Raw genomic sequence first — 20,280 nt, forward strand, 5'->3', positions numbered from 1 at the left:
TCACTTGCTGCTTTCCCAGAAGAACCAGCCCCAGCTGGCAAGATAAAGTATCATTTTTAACATGAGGCAAGTGCTACCTGTACTAAAACCATGTCTAACAAAACAAGGTCAAACTCCATACGGTGAGAAATACTACAGCCAGCAGGTAACTTCTGTAACTTAATTTCTGCTGCAGTTTTTTCAGCAGGCAGACATGGACCTTAAATTAAAAAAAATTAAGATAACAAATGGCCTCATTTCATAATTTATATATTTTTCTACTGAGATAAAAGAGATGGCCAGGCCATAAACTTGCAAGTCCTAGTACTGCAAGAGTACTTCAACTTACTGCTTCAATAGCTCTAACACTGAAAATATCATGCAAGATTCCTGTCTATAAAATCCTATGCCATAGCCATGTCTGGGTACAGAGTGTTTCCTAGCTTCTCAGCCCCAAAATTAAAGCAGAGTATTTTTTGCAATTTGTGTTTCATTAATTTTGGCTCATAGATGCTTACAGCAACTGCCCTTTAGAAACCTGGAATTAGAAATCTCTCATTAGTCAGATTTTTCTTCTTCTGCATGGAACTGCAGTTGTAATATCATTTATGTAATATATATGTAATATCATTTATGAGTAGGGGAAAAAGGCATAGATTTAACTTATGGCATCAAAAAGGAAAGAGTGTTATAATGAGTACTGCAAGCAGATACTGCGGTGGAGAAAAGTGCAGTGCTGCACCTGCACCAAGAGTATGGTTTTGATTTACACAATCGTTTCCATGGGAATGGAGCAGCATGAAACTGGGTTTCCTCTACCTGATACACATCCCATGGAAACTTCATCGCAGGTGCTTTGGGCTGAAGGGTCTCAAAACCAGTGCAGAATCAAGCCACGTTTGCCAAGATGAGAGAGGCATCCTTCGCACTCTCCCCAGTGACACCCCTGCCTCCCCTGAGGTGTCCCAGCTAATGCAGGCTTCATCTGGTGGTGATGGGGAAGTCTTGCTCCAAAAGTCACCTATTCTCACCTTCCCCAAGAGGACAGGGCGCAGAAAGTCTATTAAAGCGACAACTCTGTGACCTTACACTGAGAACTGATCAGCCCTGACTGCTCTCCAAATGCAAGGAATGTAGAAGTTCAAAATATCCTACCATGTGCACTCCTTCTACCTTTTACTCCTGACACATGTACATGTAACAGGAAAACGGAAGCAATGTTTTTTTTAGTATTTTTTCCTCAGGTTTTTAGCTTTAAGTTTACAAAAAAAAAATAAAATCAAAACCCTATTCCTATTAATATATGCGATAAAACTTCAAGCTGAAATATTAATTCTAGCTCTCAGTCCTTCATAATCTCTTTTTTTTTTCTACAAAGACAGCTACAGGACTAAGGTGCTCATAAGAATCTGTGCACAACACTTCTACAGCAGTCATTTAAGATTTAACAAAGTTTATCATCCATGTCCTTTGTATCTTCACATAACATAATCATTTTGAAAGCTTCCACACGTGTTTTCAAACAGTGTCATTCTCTATGAGATAGACAAATCAGATTGTTATGAGAGAGTCTTAATTGCATTACATCATCTGAGTTGTAAATATTTGTCTAATTATTGTCCAGGTAGGGCAATCAGTAAAAGAAGAGAAAAATCCATTCTTTCTAACCCCAAAACAAAACAGACTTCCATTACTCGTAGGCATACTGTACTATACGCTTCTCAGACACACCACAACAGTGGGTAAACACAAATGGCTTGAGGAGATGCATCACTTTTTCCCCTATTAATGCTTCAGGATCCCTGGCTTCCAATGTTTTGCAGTCCTCAAGGCATATTTCATATATTGTTTTTAAAGCTTATTATAGACCCTGAGGAGGAAAACTTAGATCAAATACAGTTTGACAGGTAAAGGGCATTGTGAAGGCTCCGTAAGCATATCTGCTACAGGGGGAATGTGCTCACAATGTAGAGCACCCTTTCTGTGCCATGCAGAAAGATGTACCTGTATATGCTTTTCCAAGCACTCCTTGCTCCAGTTAGGAAAATCATCATTTTACTCTGTGAAGTATAAGCACTACCTTACTCGTCTCATGCTTTCCTCCTCACTGTCACCTCAGTACTGTGCAGACCAGCTGCAGAAACTGCAAACTGAGAGGGCAGAAAAAACAGCATCACAGATATCCCCTTCAGGTTTGAAATAATGCATGTAAAACTAAATCCTTTTTTACAAAAATCAATGCACTTCATAGCAGCTACAGGAAAGCCTAGAAACACGTGGACATTTTAAAAAGTCCTTCTGCTTGTCCATCAATCCAGCCAAGAGGAAAAGCTTACATTTTCCCAAACAGTGAGCATTTTTATGCCTGTAACTTCAGAATATCTTAATGGGAGAGGACTCATTACCCATCTTATCCTGTAAACCATTCATATCTCTGACACGTCCAGATGCAGGTACCCAGAGCCTCCACTCGCTTTTGAAAACAAATGGCCCTGGTCAACTTGTTTTAAAAGTTGCATTTTGATATATATGATGTATTTTGTTTTTAACATAACAATACTATGTTACTCTCTTCAAGACAATAGCTGTTAGGCTCAGAAGGGTTTCTGCAGTAACAGTTACAGGAAGAAAAATGCTATAAAATAGTACGTTACAGACCTCTCCTTTTAGGTACTTGGGATTATAAAATACCTAAACCTGTTACTGTAATAATTTCCACTTCTACAATTCCATCCAAAAATCTCAAAACTTTCTGCTCAATCTTCGCAATGCTCATGTCTACGTTCTCATTTTTCCACATACTTGATGACAACTGCTTTTTAACAGCCGAATGGCCAGGTACTGAGACATTACACAAGAAATTGGATGAGGCTTTGAGCAACCTGATCTAGTGGAAGGTGTCTCTGCCCATGGCAGGGGGGTTGGAACTGGATAAGCTTTAAGGTCATTTCCAACCATTCTGTGATTTTATTAAATTTATTATATGGAAAGCAGATGAAAACAGCTCTGAAAATAACTTGGAGGTCAAATTTATGTCATTTACTAACTTCACGTAATCAAACTCGGTTTAGCTGATGTATAAAAAAAAAAGAACACACCAAAATGAGAAGAAAACACAAGACGAAGACAACCACAGCTATTCCTTCAGTGTCCGTGGGCTTCACACACTCAGCTTTGGGCTGAGCCCCCATCACTTATGCCATGCCTCTGATTCTCAGCAAGGACACAGCTCCACATGGTGTCACAGCTGCCAAGGTCTCCTTGCATGCCCTGCAGCACTATCATCAGGGAAATCTGTTGCAAGAAAGATCTGAGAACAACTGACAGCAGATTTACTATATATCTCACAGATTTAGTACTAGAGGCCTTCATAAGACTGTCTGGAAAAAGCAGCTAAGACTGGGCATAATCTAATACACAGACAAAGAAGAGCAATGTGGCTGGTGGTTATCTCTAACTATATAATGGGGTTTGATCAAGAGGCCACCAAAATGAAGATCAAGTAGAACAGGCAGTTTTTCAAACCTGAGGAATTACACCTTGATTTTGATCTGGGGGAAACCTATCCATCTTTTAATTGCAGCCTTTTAGTCAACATGCTCCAGCTCTTACTTTCCTAAATGCTCCCTAAACTGATTGTTGACTCCCTCCTTAGAGCTCCCTTTTCCCTGAACAGGAAGACATTGCTTAAAGCAGCACCAGTCCTGTTCCCAAGTTCTTCTGATGGAAGCAGATCAGCCTCATAACCTGTGTATCACATCAGTTCATATAAGTGACAGAAGGAAAGACATTTAATTCACCTCACTCAAACAAGGACCATTTCTTCAGGCCTTTTCAAACAATGAGGACTAACCCAGACCTTGCTAGCAGTTGTGAGGAGCTGACAGGCTGAGACACATTGCAGTCAAATGTTCATCACACACTGAGCACACAGGTGGCATCATACAGATACCTCACCACACACTGAGAGAAAGAGAGAAAAAAGGTTGTTAGGTAAAGGAGGAGTTGAATGCAGATCAATTGCATCCTGCAAGTTAATTATGTTGATTCTTCTACATAGTTGCATGAAAACTAAAAAATTAAAAGTAGGAACCTGAAATAGGGAATACATGATTGCACAGCAATGGCCAAGAAGATAACAAATGAAGTATTAGCTAAGGTTTCTGCTCAAGACCCAGCCTTAATGACTGGCAACTTCTGGATCAGCAGAAGCAGGAGAAGTAGCAGGTGATCTTCCTGGGTTGTCTGATTTCAACACTGTTCAGTGCTAAAACATCCCGATTTCCTAGGTTCCAAGTACTTGGAACACAAGGTAACTCATGGGACTGTTCTTTCGTTAGCATGAGCCATGCGACCTTAATGAGGTTAAAGTAAGCTGCAACACATTTTATTCCAACATTTAATGAACTGAGGGCTCAAAAGGTGCCATGTGTTTGCTTTCAGAAGTCAGCAGAACTTCAGTTCCCCAAGCTACCACTGATGTGTCTTGCTTCGCCATCACTAACAGCTTCATTAGGGGCAGCCCTGCTGTAAACAGCTACCTGAGCAGGATCTAGCTGGTGCAGTGGAGAACAAAGCACCAGTCCAGCAGAAGGACCTCCAAGGCAGAGCGGCTCCCTTCCCTCACCTACCTGCAGCTCCCCCCGAGAGATGCCCAACGCACTCCAGCCTGGCACATCCCCAGCCTGCCCCCTGCCCTTGGGCAAGGTGGTTGCTCTTGCATGAAACTAAACATCTCTAGGGGAAATAATTAAGGTAGGTTTGTTGTCTTGATTTTTTATTTTTTTTTTGGGGGGGGGGGGCGGGGGTAATTTTTTTTTTTTTTTTGAGTTTTCCTTAATATTTTGAGTTCACTTGTGCCCAAATCCAGGCATTCAAGATTTCAGCTCAGAACCAAACTGAAATGAGGTGCTTTTCATAAAGATTTACTGCTGATGCCTACGTTGATGAGGACTTTTTCCTTCTTCAGCTTTCTTTTCTCAAGAAAGTTGGTATTTTTCACTGCTTTAATCCAGGAAATTCTAAAAGGTTTTGGGGTGTTGTTTGTTTTTTTTTGTTTGGGTTTTTTGTTGGGGTTTTTTTTGGTATTTGATTGGTATTTCCCCACTGCTATCTGGTAGGAACATATAATCTTTCCTTCAGAAAGTATGCACATCTACAGGCAGTACAGAGAAATGCCACATGGTAAACTTAAATACAAATACACTCTCCCAAAACCTGAAATTAAGCTATTGTTATTACACCGTTCAAGGGATTGAATGACTACTAACCATAATTTAGCTAAGATCAAGTGTAAAATCTGTTTAATAATACCCAATACATCCTCTATCTGGGAGATTATATCCTGCATTTGCAGGGCATTGACTCAATAATCTAATAGGTCTTTTCCATCTCTGACTTCTATTAGCCTATGAATTATAACAAAAGGACCATTAGGCAAACCATAATTGTGGAAACAGCCTTTGACACATGAGACTAACTACTGCCATGGTACAGAAAAAAAGAAGAACCCTAAAATTAAAACATGGACAGACAATTGAAAGTAAAGCTTTCCTTTTATCCAAGTGTTAACTTGCTTGATTAAAATAACGAGAAAACCTCAGTAAGTCACAGAGAAGGCATCTTTTCTCTGCATCTCTGTCTGTTCACAGACAATTGAAAGTAAAGCTTTCCTTTTATCCAAGTGTTAACTTGCTTGATTAAAATAACGAGAAAACCTCAGTAAGTCACAGAGAAGGCACTTTTTCTCTGCATCTTGTTAGGTAAAACTGCCCTGTTTTGACAGCACTGCAAATGCTGTTTTGTCACTGAAGGAGGGACTGGGGTTTATGTGAGATACTTCTCTCAACTGCTGCATCTACACAACCAAACTTGCCCGGAGGTCCAGAATTATGCTGGCAGACTGCCTTGGTTCTGCTGGGGAAGGTCCCATGCCTTGGCTTACAATGAGCTTTACCTGGGGAAGGAAAAAAAGACAACCCAAAAAGCCCAGAAAAGGCACAAAGCACACAGCCAAGGTTCATTGCCTGTGAAACTGCTGGGAACAGCTCTGCTTATCACACATTCTTGCAAATAAGGTCATCAGCTTTGCAATAACCTTAGGGAAAAGAAGAGTTAACAAATGAAGTCACACATTTTAATACATTCACAGGAAATGTAAACCTCACAAGAGCCTAGCAGTGGAGACACCTGCAAAGAGAATCAGCAAAAAAATCAGATTTCATCTCCCTTCTGCAAGGGCTCATTTAGATTTCTGAGTGGATGCTGCTCATTGTGTTAGCAGTGCCCAGCTAGTGCTCTCCCTTGATATTGCAGGAGCTGCCAGAACCAACGTGAGACAGAAGGGCTGCCGACATGGATGTGTTATTTCTTCTGAGCATACATCCTCCCCTGATGGCACGTGCAGCTGTGGACACTGCACCCCAAGACAGTCCTTCCACAGGGGGGTTGCAGGACCTTTGCGTCCACCTGAAACTGACCAAAGACCTGGGATTCATATCAAATGTGTGAATAGCTGAGTTAATTCCAGAGCTATTCACTGAGCGAGAAGGCAACCACACATCGAAGTCCTGCACCGAGGCCTCGATGCTCTCAATGCACCTGCACAATGCTTTCGGCAGGTGCACAGATCCCCAAGAGCGCAGAGATTTAATATCGCAGGTGAGGGAATGAACACACCACGAAGTCCTGTCTCAATCCCACACTTTCACAGTCAGTACTGCAGGGAAGTCACCCCTCCATTCACAGAAAGGGTTAGAGGAGCTCATCAGCATTTGGCATCAGCAAAGCACCACTGACACTAGACATGAACCATGATCACTGCCTTTCTAACAAAAATCACAGCTTTCAGTTTTTTGTAAAATTCCTCAAGCTTAATTAATAAGTACTTTTTTACATGAACAACTATTCCTTTTTTTTCCATTACCTTCTAATACAACGGTTTATGCAAAACACATTCATTAAAGACAGTTCTGCAGTATCATCTGTTTATGCTGCTATTTGCAAATACTGCAAAGAAAAAGCACTGGCTAATATCTTACCTTTACAGATTCTACTGCTTCCAAGATGCCTAGCTGTAGAAACTGCAAACTGGAGCCAAGCCCATGCATCCATTTGTTGTATAGGGCTCCTCGCACAGCTGTGCCACTGCACCATGGAGCAGACTTGCAGCACATCTGCTCGGCCAGCCCCAGCCCTCTGTGCAAGGATGCTGCCAACTGCCTTGCCGTGCCAAACCGGGTGGCAGAGCGGGTTTATTATTGTTTATGAAACAGAGGGATATCCAGTAGGGATTAGGAGGACTCTCAAGATCACTTCTGTTTGTGACTCGAGCAGGATTTGAAAACAGGTCTTTTCAACTGGCAGTGAGTAAAATTATACATTTCTGCAACAACGTGCTTAGAGCTGTATTAACACTTTCATTTTAAAAATCAGTTTTCCAAGAGGTTTATGAGTTGGCAGCAAATATTCTTCATAAGCTAACAGCGGCCACACCTGAATTATTTTCTCATTAAAATCAGATCCTGAGAAATACCCATGCAAAGAGCCTGTTGACGGAACAGAACCCATGAAAAAGCATATGGGCAAAACCTGCTTGGGTTAAACAAGAAAGCTTTACCCATTTACAGTGATGACATGCTTGCTTTCATCACCTGCTGTACTTTATAGCCACCGAGTTCAGCAAACAGCCACAAGCAGTACAGGAAACAATCCTGCACTCGCAGGAGCGACAGTATGAGTTTAATAGAAATGTTAATATTGACTCTATCACAAATACAACAACCACATTTAAACAGGCTACTCAGTATTTCATTCTGCTGGGCTCCTGCATTCAGAGAGCCTGGGTTGCTCCATTTCGCCTTTTCACCTCAAGCACGTTTTCCAGTTTTCATTTTGTCCGCATGCCCCATGACAAGCTCATTAAACTCAGTTACATTTCCTTCCAGCTCAGATTTAAACACTGTTTCTTTAAACTTACTTCTTTCTCACCCATACCCGTGGTCTGCATTATTTCTGCACTAGAGAGCAAAGCAAGAGTTAATCTGGAAAATAAAGTCATCCTGAGCCTGGCCCTAATTCCTGGACCAGGCTTGTCTCAGGGGGTCAGAGCAGGTTGCATTCACTTATCAGTTTCTGTAGGGCCATCTCCAACCTGTTTTTTTCAGCTGTCTTTTTTTTTTTTTTTTTGGAGTTGCGGGGGGGGGGGGGGGGTTGATGGGAGAAAGAGGAGGGAGAAAGAGGAGGAGGGGAACAAAAAACCCCACAAAAATATTACTTTCATCTAAAAACATGACAGACTTGCTGTCTGCCTTCCAAATCACCAGTGCAGATGCTCAAATACCCTGAGCTTACCACCATCAGCTGTACCAACGTCCCCAGAAGACTTGCCCAGAGCCAGCCTTACCTTGGTGTTCCACTCGTGGCCCTTCCAGCCATGCCAAGGTGCTCACAGCCTGGCCCTTTTTAATTCATCTTTCATGTCAGATTTTGTGAGGCACCACATTACAAGTCAAGTACGTTGCTACCTTCCACATCCCCATGCACTGCTTTGTAATTCAGTCTAAACCACTGCATTTGATGGCATGGGTTCTTCTGCATTAAAAAAAAAAAAGCCTCATCACTCCTATTTTTCTCCATGTTTGGCTGAAGAGAGAACACTGCAGTATTAATCCCAATTAAATATTTGCTTGACTTGTAAATGAATTGTGGATGTCCGAATAAAAACAACACGGGATTTCTCTCTGAAATTGCACTCCAGTGCAAAAATATCTGTAAACATTCTCAGGGTTTGTGCATCTTCTGATCACCACAGAAAATAAACCTGCTTGGAGGGTCCACAGCACAGCTACTTCTAGGATTACAAAAATAATCAGACCTATTTCACCCCTTGTTTACTGAACCTGCATCTTTCTTGCCTAAGACTTTAACAAGGCACAGACAGCAGATGCTTGTAGTTCATTTTAGCTAACAATCTCATTGGTTTCACTAATAACTTTTTCCAGATTACTTTATGCCATTATTTCATATTTGTTTTGCATTTCTGTTAAAAACACAACTCGAACAAATGTCTTATAGGAAACATGTTTTTCTCCCTCACAGCCATATTGGCCACTCACAAACGATTACAGAAGTAATGTGAACACATTTACCATTTATTGTGCGTTATGCATATGTATATATATATTATATATATATACGATGTTTATATATATGATGCTATACTAACAAGTCCTTAGTTTCAACAATTTGTTAATGCCAGTATACTCATGTGCTTAAGGTTTGTAAAATAGAGCCCAGTTTCAAAGCCAAATTTGTAGTCAGGTAATGAAGCCACACCAGTACTCAGGAATCACATCCATATTATATAGGGAAATACACAGTTTTACAGTAAAATAGTAAAAGGCATATTACAGCATCTAATCACTCAGCTTCCCAAAATGCTTAGCTGCAGCTGTAGGGAAATACTGTCTTTTGAAAATAGGAGACTCTTGAACCTTCACTAAGCAACTTCACAAAACCCCACAAAAAAAAGCATTATTTGCAGGAGCAGCACATTCTATGTCCATGGACTCAGCAGATTCCTGCTTCTACACTTCTATGCTTGCCATTTCTTACAACAGGAAGGTAAAATTGTCAAAACTAAGGATGCTAAATTACTTAAATGGCTCTGAAACTAGCTTACCCAGTATCTTAACACAGGTATGGCTGCTTACAAAAAGGATATTCAGAACTGGAGAGATGTATTTAAAAAATATGTGTGTATATAAATATTGTAAAAAAAAAAATTAAAAAAAAATTAAAAAATCAGAGTTTGCAAGGCTACCTGCTTCCCCAAGCTTTCCAAGGCAATGCCCTGATGTCAGTGCAGCGAGTGCCTTCCACAGGCTGGGAGCACAGAGACTGTGCATCTCACCACAGGCTGTAACCCCCATGCTCAGCACCTCTCAGCCCTTCTGGATCCTACCCCAGGAGCAAAGCGACCCGGCCAGGGCTGCCAGGAAGAGCTGCTCACCTGCCCTTCTGCTGGGAGGCAAGGAACTGTCGTAGCAGCTGAGAGGGAGCAAGCAGAGATAAAATCAGGAGAAATATCTGGGACAAAAAAAATGTCAACCCATACCAACTGGGGGACAATCTGAAAGAGAATAACATTTAGAAGCAATCCTACAGAATTAGCCACATCGGTGTTAACACAGGGCGATCCTCATGTCTTAGAGCTACCGAATCACCTGCAGAACCCTCCAGCAGAGCTTTGTAGAGGCAGCTGCGTGCATCTCGAGAGAAGTGTGACACCCTGCCTCTGTGCAAGCAAGCGGGGTTGCAGATTGCACCTCTCTTTCTAAATGCTCATGCTTCCTGTTTCCCAGGAGCACATTTAAGAGGCAGAACAGGCAAGGGTACAGGTGCTGTACCCATTATGATACACGGAGCACACCTTGCCGCAGCCACAGGCCTTGTAACAGCTCAAGAGGGCTCCAGCTACTGCTTCCTCCTTGCCCCATGTGGAGATCGCTGGAACACAGCATGCCCTCCAGCTCACACACCAAATATCGTGGCTGTTCTCCATGTTCCAAGCCCAGATCGAGTACAATCAAGCAGACACTGCTTTGATCTGAATTGCAGAACCATCCTGTTTTAGCTGCAGTTCCACTCCCCACACCATGACCCAAGCCCATCCCTGGCTCAAGGTCCCCTCCCCAGAGCCAGAACATTCCCTGAGGGGCTGTTGGTATCCACTCACTCCTCCCGCAGCAGAAGCCCTCGCTGGCCTTTTACGTTTTACTCCAGAGCTTGTCGCTTCACTTTATTTCTTTATGAAGACGCTGGAGTGTCCCTTGGTGTCAGGTACATACCTTAACTCTTTAAGCAAGATGTGTCACAATCAACACCGGCCTCACCTCTTCCTGTCTGCATGCCATGGTGAGCACCACCAACACCTAATCCTGGAATCCATCCATGCAACTGCCGTATCACCAGTTGAGCAGCTGTTTCAGTAAAAAAATACAGGCATTTCTCTACATTTGATTCCAGATCCAAACCATTTTTGCATGTTTTTTTGGAGAATGGGAACACATGGAAAACACTTTTTGCCATTTATTTTACAACCGGATTACAGATACATTTTATTGTCTACAATTCTGGGTTGTCATAGTATACAGTGTAATTTGCATGGAACATTAAAATAATAGAATAATTAAAACTTTGTCTTGCTGTCTCTTTGTAGAAAACCAAGTTAGTCAAGAAAAAATTAGCTAAGTAACATTATTTAGTATTTATTAACATGTGCATGCCCCTCTGCCTTTAATAAGATCTGCAACGAGCATTAAAAGCTATTTTTGCCGGTGCTGTAGAGCAGATTTGTCCTATTAAAGCCATTACTTCAATCACCAAACCTGAAGTGCTGCGATTTAGAACATTAACTCAGCACACGCAGCAATCACCACTGCTGCCGAAAACTGACTGTAACAGCCACCACCGCAGTGAACCGGAGGGACTGAGGCCCCAGCCCTGCCAAGAGAGGTTACACAAATAAGCTGTGTGGCTACATAAGAAAGTTGTTCAAGTATCATTTCCCCTAAACAGAAACAGGAAACTCTTTCTGCATCCTCAAAGCCACTCCATCATGAAAGAGGGAGCTGAGGATAAGAGCGTTAATTGACCAAACCACCCAATAACGTTATAGAAGTTCTCTCATCTTAGTGAGGGTCCCAAATTTACCACCGAGATTCGGTGTCATACAAAAAATATCGTATACAGGTGTGGAATAAAAATTAGAAATTATCTGAATAGACATGAGGCCTATTCAGCTAAACATATTGTTTGCATTTATCCAAAACTAGTTCTATCATCACTCACTTGGTAGCCTGGCACGTTCTCCATCTTACAGAAAACACTGCACTGGCAACTCGAGCAATCGCAAATCATCTTGCTGAATTAAGCAGGGCAGCCGTGCTAGTACTGTAATAAACCAAATACATTTATATTGCATCTGCATTAAGTTCTAGTTGTGCAGAAACCCCTTGCCTCCAGATTTTCACAAATCTGTATGCCTGACATGGGTATTTTTGCAGGAGAACACAAATCACCTGTTTTGTCAAAACCAGCTCTTCCAATCCTACTTACACCACATTAAAACGTAACAATTCCATAATTTACCTAGAAATGCACTTTAAAATAAAATAAATTTAAAAAAAAATAAAATCAAACAACCAAAACAACCCCAGACCCACAAAGCTGATGTTTCTTTGCAGATCGTTTGTCTCCAAACCAGCCCAGACCACAACAGTCTGGCAAAGGCTACTACTTACTACTAAAATAGGGGAGGAAAGACAGGGGGAAATAAGAAAAACAGAGAGAGAGAGCACACCATATAGAAAATGTCAAATATGTCAAAACATTCATGAACACCAACATCTCCCTCTGCACCACAACCAGCTGTAAAGGTTACGTAGGGCTAACGTTTCAGCAAGTGCAGATTATGCAGCAGTGGGTTTACTTATACATAAAAAAAATCAGCTACAGGTGCATCCAAAGTGTTTTCACGTATGCAGCCGGCACAGAGATTTCTACCATCACAGAAGTCAGAAGGGTAAAATCACACAAAACATGAATTTTCCAGCTTTGACACAAATTCCTCTTGGCTGCTCGCTATGTATGTGACATATACAATGAGGATAATTAGGTAAAAGACTAAGAAAGCAAATGTTGCTGATTGCATTCCAAAACTAATAAAGCTCCTACACGGGTCTCGTGCCTGCAGTAATTCATCTTCCTGGTGCTACGCTCAGGAAAGGTGGTTTCAGAATACGTCGCGACACTTTCTTGTCCCTAAGTCACTGATGGTGAATTATATCAGAATTACCTCAGATGAGCACAGTTTTATGGAACTTGAAGCGTAACACATGCAAGGCATACACAGCATTACCCAGGCCCCCAGATAAATGGAGCTTAAATTAAATATCTCAAGTTGAATACGATGTACTGTATAAGCAAACACCTGCCCTGAGCTCATCCCCAGTTTGTTTGTCAAGTGTGTAAAACCTGGTGTGCGTGGGGGGAAATGCCACCTTTGTGTAATCTTCTCATCCTTCCACAGCAGGAGGAGAAAAGTGCCCAGTGTGGAGAGAAACAACAGGACCATCCACCACAGACCCGCATGGGCTTTGCTGGAGATAGAAATGTGACTTTTGGATAGAAAAAGCATGCAACAGTGTATTGAAGGATTAACTCTCCTGCGGACAGTGCAATTGTATGAGAGAGGGAAAAAAGTGAGGTTCAAATCAACCCAGCGGCCTGATAACAAACTACAAAAAGGAAATCCTGAGGGAACAGAATGGAATGGGTTTTGTCTGCTTTCTCACACTAGACAAACAGAAAAAGCAGTAACAGGTTTTATAACCAGCACAGAACTAAAATAATTAAGACAATCACTAATCGAAAACATTGTAAGCTTGCAGAAATAAAACCCTTTCATAAATCCTCCTAGTGATACTACCACTTAAAAACTACTCCTTCAGTTCCATATTCTGTGTTGAGCTTCCATTACAAACATTTTTTTAAGTGTCTCCACACAGTGCTTGCTTCTTTCCTTCCTTCTTTCCTTCTCTTTCTCCTTTCCGGGGGTCTGCAGAGCCAGGAATAACACAGACTCCTCTCAGGGAGCCCCGAGACTCTGGTAGCCCTTTTCTCTCGGCCCTGCCTAGCCTGCCGCAGGAGACCCCCTGCCGCGGCACGCCGGGCACCGCGACGTGGCCTCCCGCGCCATCCGTGCGGTGCCCAGTGCTTAGTGCCTAGAGATTAGTGCCCAGCCCGCCCCTGGTCACCCCGGTACCGCGCCGGGCCCACCAGTTGGGAACCGCCGGAAGAGGATAAACCCCGACAGCGAAAGGAAAGGACCGCCGGGTGCGAGGCGGCTACTCCGGTGGGAGGGCTCCTACTCTCCCCCAGCTGCGGGTCATTAACGGCGCTGGAAAAGTTCTCGCCGAAGCCGCCTCGGGGAGCATTCGTTCAGGGAAAGCAGCTGGTGTTAGAGGGGAAACGGGAGCGGCAGAGGCTGCGGTGAGAGCTGAAGTCCCGGCAAGCTCAGCCCCGCGCCGGCGGCAGCACTGAGCTCCGGGAGACAGCGCCCGACCTTGTCCCGCGCCGCACCGCTCACCGGCGGCTCTGGCTGATGGCCCCGTCTCACGGTTCTTCTTACGAATCCCTCGCCTAACCAACAGCCACCAAGTCCCTATCCGACAAACCCAGGGAGTCCCTTCCACTAACCCACCCGCCCACCGAACAGCTCCAGGGCTCGCAGCTCGCCCGCGCCTCCCGCAGCGAACCGGGGTACCGACCGGCCGCCGACCGCAGCCCGCCGACGGGCCAGCACCCCGGGGGTCACACACACACCAACTACGGCAACGATTCCCTTGCTTCCGCGGGTGAGCGGTGGGCGCGGGAGGTGCGCGGTCCCTCGCTTCCCCGCATCTCTCACAACCCGCATTTGTCTCCCGTGGGTCTCTCCATGGCAAAATGATTTCGGGGTTTGTACTTTATCCCCCCGGGCATTTGATTTGATTTTTTTTTTTTTTTCGTGGCGCAAGAGGCTGAAGTTTCCTAAATCCCCAGCCGTGCCGACGGAATGGAGTTCCCTCCTCCCGTTCTGTCCTCTTTCCCGGGACACCCGTGCAGTGTTGAGTATCCCCGTCTCACGCCAAGCCCCCTTTCTCCCCGTGCCCCCCGGGAAGCTCCTCAGCGCTCAGTGGAGCCGCCCGCTCCGGGAAGATTCCTGGGAACCGGGACTATTTGGGAGGCAACGAACGAGCAGCCCGGGCGCAGGCACCCCCTGGCCGAGCCCCCCCTTTGCTACGCTATCCCCGAGCTCCCGGGGAGCCGAGCTCGGGGTCCGCGGTGAAGGCGCTCGCCTCAATGGGCGGTCTGGGGATGTCGGGGCGCCGGAGGGAGCGACGCGGGGGGGAAGAACCCACCTCCGCGCGGCGGCTTCTCATCTTCCTCTTCCTCCCGCGAAGCAGAGCGCCGGCGGCCCCGCGGCTGGAGGGGAACCGCCAGCTCGCCCGTCTGTCCGTCCGTCTGTCCGTTCGTCCTCGGGGCGGCTCGCTCCGGCTTCGGCACCGGCACCGTCCCGCGTGGGGGAGGCGGGAGGCTCCGCTCCCCACTTCGGCGGAAAGAAGGCGAAATTCCATTCGTTTACATGTTTTATTGTTGTAAACATTAAAATCGTCTTTCTCAAAGAAAGAGTTATCGAGAGGGAAATAATGAAATAAAACAAATAAATCAGCGTTTCAAACGGTCGTACACCACGGGGGGGGGGGGGGGGGGGGGGGGGAAGGCAGTGACTCGTACCGTGTGCCACACCGGAAACGTACAAAGAAAACCACCACAGAATATGGCAATATTAAAAATATTACTCGAAAGTAAAATAATATATTAACCGACAATTTTAGACATAAAAAACCGGAACAAAACAAACCAAAAATTCAAAGTGCTCAGTAATTTCCAGGGAGTTATGTATATTATAAGCACTCTGGAAACAGTCAAAAGCTGCTGCATGCAAGATTTGTTTAGCTTTAGACAACAAAATAATCAAGATATAAACTTCTTTTTTTAATCAACATCAACAGTACATACAACACTTACAAACAAGGGGTGTCGGACGGTGTTTACAAACACGATGTGTCCCATTGGGGAGGAGTTCAGGGTTTGTAATACTTGTGCCCACCTATTTTACAATTGAGAAAATGTTTGAAGCTTAGATAACTACCAGTCTTTATAAAAGCTAACAGACTACATAGTGTCTGAAATACTATTTATAGAATATAGACATTACTGAAATAGCAAGTGCCTATAACATTGTCACCCTAGAGTCATCATCATGCTTTCCTGGTACAGAGAGATTTAGTTTTCTTTCTCTTTAGTCTTTCTCTTTTTTCTTTTTATTTTTTTTTTTTGCAAACACGTTTAGCTTTTATTTTTAATTATTTTTTTAGAATTGTTTTCCATATTTCTTTGTAAATAGGCACAGAATAATTTTTAAAAAGCCAAACTGCATCTGATAAATTTACAAGCCTTCGCCTTCTTTAATGACATGCCACCCACGTAACATTTAGGTTGTGTATATATTACAGCTTTCTTTTACAGCAGAAAACTTTAGTCTTTAGGAGGGTGAGACTTGTGGGTCACCTTAACACTGTCACTGTGTGAGTCTTAGCTGCGTTGCCAGATATGTTCATCTTTTTAATCAGAAGTCCTTAATAATAAATTCATTTATAAGCTGATAATAAAAAGTTTATACCATGGTGTTGTGTAGTCCATGATCTGCATCCATGATGGCCCAGAGCCAAAATGCCCGCTCAGGTTCTGCCTGCAGGAGTTAGCAACACTGGTTTTGGGGGGGGGGGGGGGGGGGGAGGTGAGCACCCAGGGGTGCCACTAGGGGCCCAGGCCAAGTCCCCTTCAGCCAGGTGACATTTCTGTTCAGTGCAAGTGCACAGGAAGAGTCTTAAAAAGGTAAAGTGTCCAGAAAAAGTTTGTCGATTATTGCTGGCGGTGGCACCAAATCTTCCAGTTTCAGGTAGAAAATGCGCTGCAGCCCCTGCGTGCAAAGCGTGCGGAGTTCGGGGAGCTTCCCCAAGAGTTTGGACAAGTAGTTGGGGCGATTCAGCCCCCCGTTATTAAAAGTCACATGGTCTTTCAGACAATTCACAATCTTGTTTTGAAGCTCTTCCACCCTCTTGGGTTCTTTAAGCCCATGCCGCTCTGTAAAACAGAAGGATGTGGGAGGTTATGGGTGGGAGAGGGAGAGGAAGGTGGCAGGAGGGGAATGGGAGTTGCCAGGGGGCTGAGGGGCACTGACCTGTGACCATGGCCAGGGCAGCGATGCAAGAGAAGGCAGAGATATCGATGTTCATGTTTTGCAAGTTGGAGGAAAATTCAACAATGGAATCAATCCACTCCCCAAAGCCGCGGACGCACTGCAACCGGTGCAGGACTACCCCGTTGCAGAAGATAAGCTTGCCCTCCACTGGGTTTGACCTGGAAGGAATGTGACATCCCCAACATGAGCAGATGAATGAATGAGTAAAAAGGAAAAAAATCAAATAGAGGAAGAAAAGAAAGAGTAGGAGAAAAAGAGAGAAGGACAAAAGATAAAGAGGGAAGGTGAGAAAGAGGGAACAGTGGGAGAGAGAAAGGAGAAAAGGGGGGAAAGAGAGAAACAGGCAAGGGGAGAAAGAAATAGACAAGGGGGAAAGAAAGAAAGAGGCAAGGCATGGAAGTGTTAGAGCTAGAGATAGGTGGAGGCACAGAGATATAGAGATAGAGATATAGAAATAGAGATGGAAAAATAGAGAAGAGTAAAAGAGAATAAAAGAACAGAGAAGAAAGATTTAAAAACAAAAGGAAAAGAGAAGATGGGGTGAGAAAAGCTAAACAGCTAATTACTTGAAGAGCAATAAATGAAGGATTTAAGAGGCACCTAATTACTGAGGAGTTAATAAAATGCAGATCAGTGGACCCTGAAAGGATCTGATTCCATAACGGCCCAGAAGCCCCCCTCGGGTCCAGGCACTCACCTGTATGCCAGCCGCAGCACAAACAGCTCCAGGAAGGCAGATTCGAAGAGTAGGTCCTGGTCTGTCTTTGGGAGGTCAGTGAAGCCAGGGATTTTTTCTGCCCATCCTCGGATGATCTCCATAGAGCCAGTCAGGAGATCGTAGAACTGCTGGATGTGCTGAGTGTCATCTCCACTTATCTGGTAGTCGGGGTTAGCCTGGAACTGGAAATCCATTTTGAAAAGCGCTTAATGAGGTTCTCTAAAGTATATAACCCGTGAAATTGCTAGCCCCGTTTCTAGTCGGGGAGCTGGGTTTTTACAACAATTAAACCTCACTCTGACCAGGGAGAAAATTAGACGTTCTGGGGCAATTAATCCGGTTAGGAGCAGCACTCCAAGGCGGCCGCTGTCTGCACACAGAGACCAGTGTGTGCATGGCCCGTGTGCAGCCACAGGCAGAGCCCCTGCCATTTGCCCCAGAGCTGGCCCAGGGCAGGGGGGGGCAGCCGGGTCACCTCTCCCGGGCCACGGGGCGCAGGTAAGTCCCTACGCGAGCTCGGTCCAGCTTACCCTGGAATAGTCCAGGCTGGTCATAGCCGGGTTGGAGTCGACATGGGCTCTCACCAGCGCACTGATCAGACTCACCGGGGGAGAGGGGGGAGAGGGCTCCTGGGGGCTCTTCGGTTTGGATGGCAGGCGACCCCTCCGGCCTTTGAGGCTGTCTGTGCGCACCACTGCAAGAGAGACAGGGCTCAGCCAGGGCCCGGCGCGGTACAGCCCAGCATGGCTTGGGAAGCACGGCTCCCACAGACTCACACTCACCCTCCTTCACCATGCCGACGGCCAGGCACTTCTGGAAGCGGCAGTACTGGCAGCGGTTGCGGCGGCGCTTGTCCACCGGGCAATTCTTGTTGGCCAGGCAGACGTACTTGGCATTCTTCTGCACTGTGCGCTGTGGGGGGGACGGGACCAGGCAAGCAGCATCAGTGGTCAGGTCCAGAGGTCCACTCCTGGGCCACCTCGATCTCCCCAACCTCTGTCTTTACTTCTTATTCCCCCCCCCCCTCTTTTTTTTCCTCCTTTCTTTTTTTTTTTTTTCCCCCCTTTCCCAGGGCATTTAACAGGAGAAAATTGATAGCGTTAACATTTGAGCTAACCTTGCAGCTCCTAGCTGTGTTTTATATGCCAAGAGGAGGAAAGGAGACGCTCGGTAAATACAAATCCGTGGGCATTCATATTATTTACATTCCTTGGAGACCTCCTCTATTTAAAATGATAAGATTATTCAATCAGGATGGTGAAATAAAGAGATCACTTAATGTTACCACAGGGAATTCTGTTCCACATGGTTAGCTCAGACGCAGCTCTCTGTCCTAACCGATTTCCGTCTGAAGGGGAAAGCGGCTGCTGGCCCCAGTGCCCCCCCGCTGCCCTGCCTGTCACCCGCTGCCCATTGCCGATCACCCACAGCTCACCTTGAAGAAGCCCTTGCAGCCCTCGCAGGTGCGAACACCATAGTGCTGGCAGGCAGCGTTGTCCCCACAGACGGCACAGAGCCCCTCGTTGGAGGGGGACCCCCGTGAGGGTGGCGAGGGCACCTGGCTCTCCAGCAGCTGCGGAGCATGGCCCAGCTGCAGCCCCGGGAAGGCCATGGAGGGCTGCTTGCGAATGGGGTTGGGGACTGCAAAGGCCTGTCCGTCCACAGTGTGGTGGGCCCCGGCTGGCTCGGGGTTCATGGGGACATGGAGTGGCCCGTCAAAGCGCATCTGGCAGCTGGAGACAGGGGTGCCGGGGGGCGACTGCTTGAAGGAGAAGAGGGAGAGGCGGGAGACAGGCGTTTTGCGTTGCTCGAGCATGTGCGTGGTGGCCACATAGTTGGGGTGGAAGTTGTGCAGGGAGCCAGGGTCGTCCCACACGGGGCCGTGCTGCACCTGGAAGCCGGGCGTAGAGGGGGTCGGGGGCGACGAGGGCTTGTAGTACACGGAGCCTGAGTGGGACATCATCTCCTCGGACTGAGAGGGGAGGTGGCCGTGCTGCTGGTAGCCATGCATCTGAATGTCTTCCACCTTAATGGAGGACTGCTGTCCGGAGAGGGGCATTTGGTACAAGCAAGGTGGCTTCACGTCGTAGCTTGTGTTGTAGTTGTCCATAAAGGTACTGAAGCTGGGGAGAGAAGTGGTGGCAGTGATTTCAGTGTTGGTGAGGTCCATGCTAAACTTGACAAACTCCGGAGTTAAGAAATCGGAGCTGTATTCTCCCGAAGAGTGGTAATTGTAGCTCTGGGAGGCCGGGCTGGCTCCTTGAGGCGAGGACCCATACTGAGCCTGAACACAGGGCATGGCTGGAAACGAAACATGGTCATGTACACTCGGCCGCACAACGCGCTCCCTCCGCCCGCCCCGTCTCGTCCCGCCCTGCTCCGCGCCGGGCACCGCGATCCACGGCCGCCGGGGAGGAACGGGGTCGGCGGCGAGAACCCCCCTTCCTCACCGCGGGAAAGAACCGCACAAACCTTCAGCCGGGTGAGAGGCGTTTTCGGGAGAGCCGAAGGCGGACAGCGTCGGAGCTCAGCGGGGAGCGGAGTTTCCGCGGCTTCAGAGCACGAAGGAGGGCTCCAGCCTGCCCGGCGCGCTGGCTGAAACACAGACACACCGACCGGCTCTTCAGGCGTTACGGGGCGGCGGCGGAGCGCGTAGAGTCCCTGGGTTGGGCTCGGCTCGGGGGGGGGGGCTTTATAAATTGGGAGGAAA

The 20,280-nt window shown here is 46.0% G+C and overlaps 2 protein-coding genes across 3 annotated transcripts in view; one reads left to right on the top strand and one right to left on the bottom strand.

Moving 5' to 3' along the window:
• The window catches only part of KCNJ3 (potassium inwardly rectifying channel subfamily J member 3), a 644,250-nt gene that overhangs the window by 401,589 nt on the left and 222,381 nt on the right, over nt 1-20,280 (top strand). The gene's annotated exons all lie outside the window — the stretch shown is intronic.
• Nucleotides 15,161-20,233, bottom strand: NR4A2 (nuclear receptor subfamily 4 group A member 2). Of its 2 annotated transcripts, none has more exons than XM_057415720.1 (7): nt 20,043-20,233; nt 19,006-19,871; nt 18,353-18,482; nt 18,176-18,264; nt 17,550-17,752; nt 16,832-17,010; nt 15,161-16,734 (listed from the first exon to the last, which is right to left on the bottom strand). In XM_057415720.1, the coding sequence occupies exons 2-7, from the start codon at nt 19,867-19,869 to the stop codon at nt 16,478-16,480; spliced, it is 1,722 nt and encodes a 573-aa protein (XP_057271703.1). In that variant the 5' UTR covers nt 19,870-19,871; nt 20,043-20,233; the 3' UTR covers nt 15,161-16,477. The 2 variants fall into 2 exon arrangements, with proteins under 2 accessions (XP_057271703.1, XP_057271702.1); XM_057415719.1 differs by having other exon boundaries at nt 18,101-18,264.

Source organism: Pezoporus wallicus, unplaced genomic scaffold (genome assembly GCF_028554395.1).
Source record: "Pezoporus wallicus isolate ANWC-B61680 ecotype Strahan unplaced genomic scaffold, APGP_CSIRO_Pwel_v1 contig_736, whole genome shotgun sequence".
NCBI classification, from domain to species: Eukaryota; Metazoa; Chordata; class Aves; order Psittaciformes; family Psittacidae; genus Pezoporus; species Pezoporus wallicus.